The sequence below is a fragment of the Nanorana parkeri genome, unplaced genomic scaffold (genome assembly GCF_000935625.1).
Source record: "Nanorana parkeri isolate BGI_ZX_2015 unplaced genomic scaffold, ASM93562v1 scaffold320, whole genome shotgun sequence".
NCBI lineage: Eukaryota > Metazoa > Chordata > Amphibia > Anura > Dicroglossidae > Nanorana > Nanorana parkeri.
This window is the reverse complement of record NW_017306588.1, coordinates 275,247-275,750: the sequence shown is the minus strand read 5'-3', so window position 1 is coordinate 275,750 and position 504 is coordinate 275,247. Positions and strand designations below refer to the sequence as shown.

Genomic DNA, 504 nt, shown 5'->3' with positions numbered 1-504 from the left:
TATTCCTCTCCATCCAGCCCTGAGATTTGTACAGCTCGGTCAGGAAAGAGACCTGTTTTTTCTCCCCTGCAGGTCAGTAACACTTACAGGTCTTGTCCCTCCCCCGGCCTGTGATTGGACAGTGAAAAGAGAAGCAGCAGACTCGTGATCTCATCTCTGTCACTCTCCTCTCTCCTCCTACCGGCATGCAAATGCTGTCTGTCAGGGCTGCTGATAGGGGGGGTACAGGCAGGGGGGGGTGCAGAGGTGAGCAGCATAGGAAGAACACTCCGGGAAAGGGGGGGGTGATTTCTAATGACGGCACTGACTGCAGTATAACTTGCTGGCTACTCGTGCAGCTTCTCCCTCCCCGTGTCTGAGCTCTGCCGCACAGGGACTGCAAAAGGACCGATGTCTGTATTCAACAACGCAGAGTTGTAAGAGCGACACTTACCGCGAGCAGTTGGTGATTTCTATCCGCGGCCCGTCGCAGTCTCTGCCGCCACACCGCGGCGGGGGGTTGTT

General features: G+C 56.2%; 1 protein-coding gene across 1 annotated transcript in view; it reads right to left on the bottom strand.

The window, feature by feature from the left end:
* The window catches only part of SEMA5B (semaphorin 5B), a 297,119-nt gene that overhangs the window by 43,390 nt on the left and 253,225 nt on the right, over positions 1 to 504 (bottom strand). Inside the window, exon 14 of the mRNA XM_018558083.1 lies at positions 434 to 504. Coding sequence (XP_018413585.1) covers positions 434 to 504 — 71 coding nt within the window. The remainder of the gene's footprint in view (positions 1 to 433) is intronic.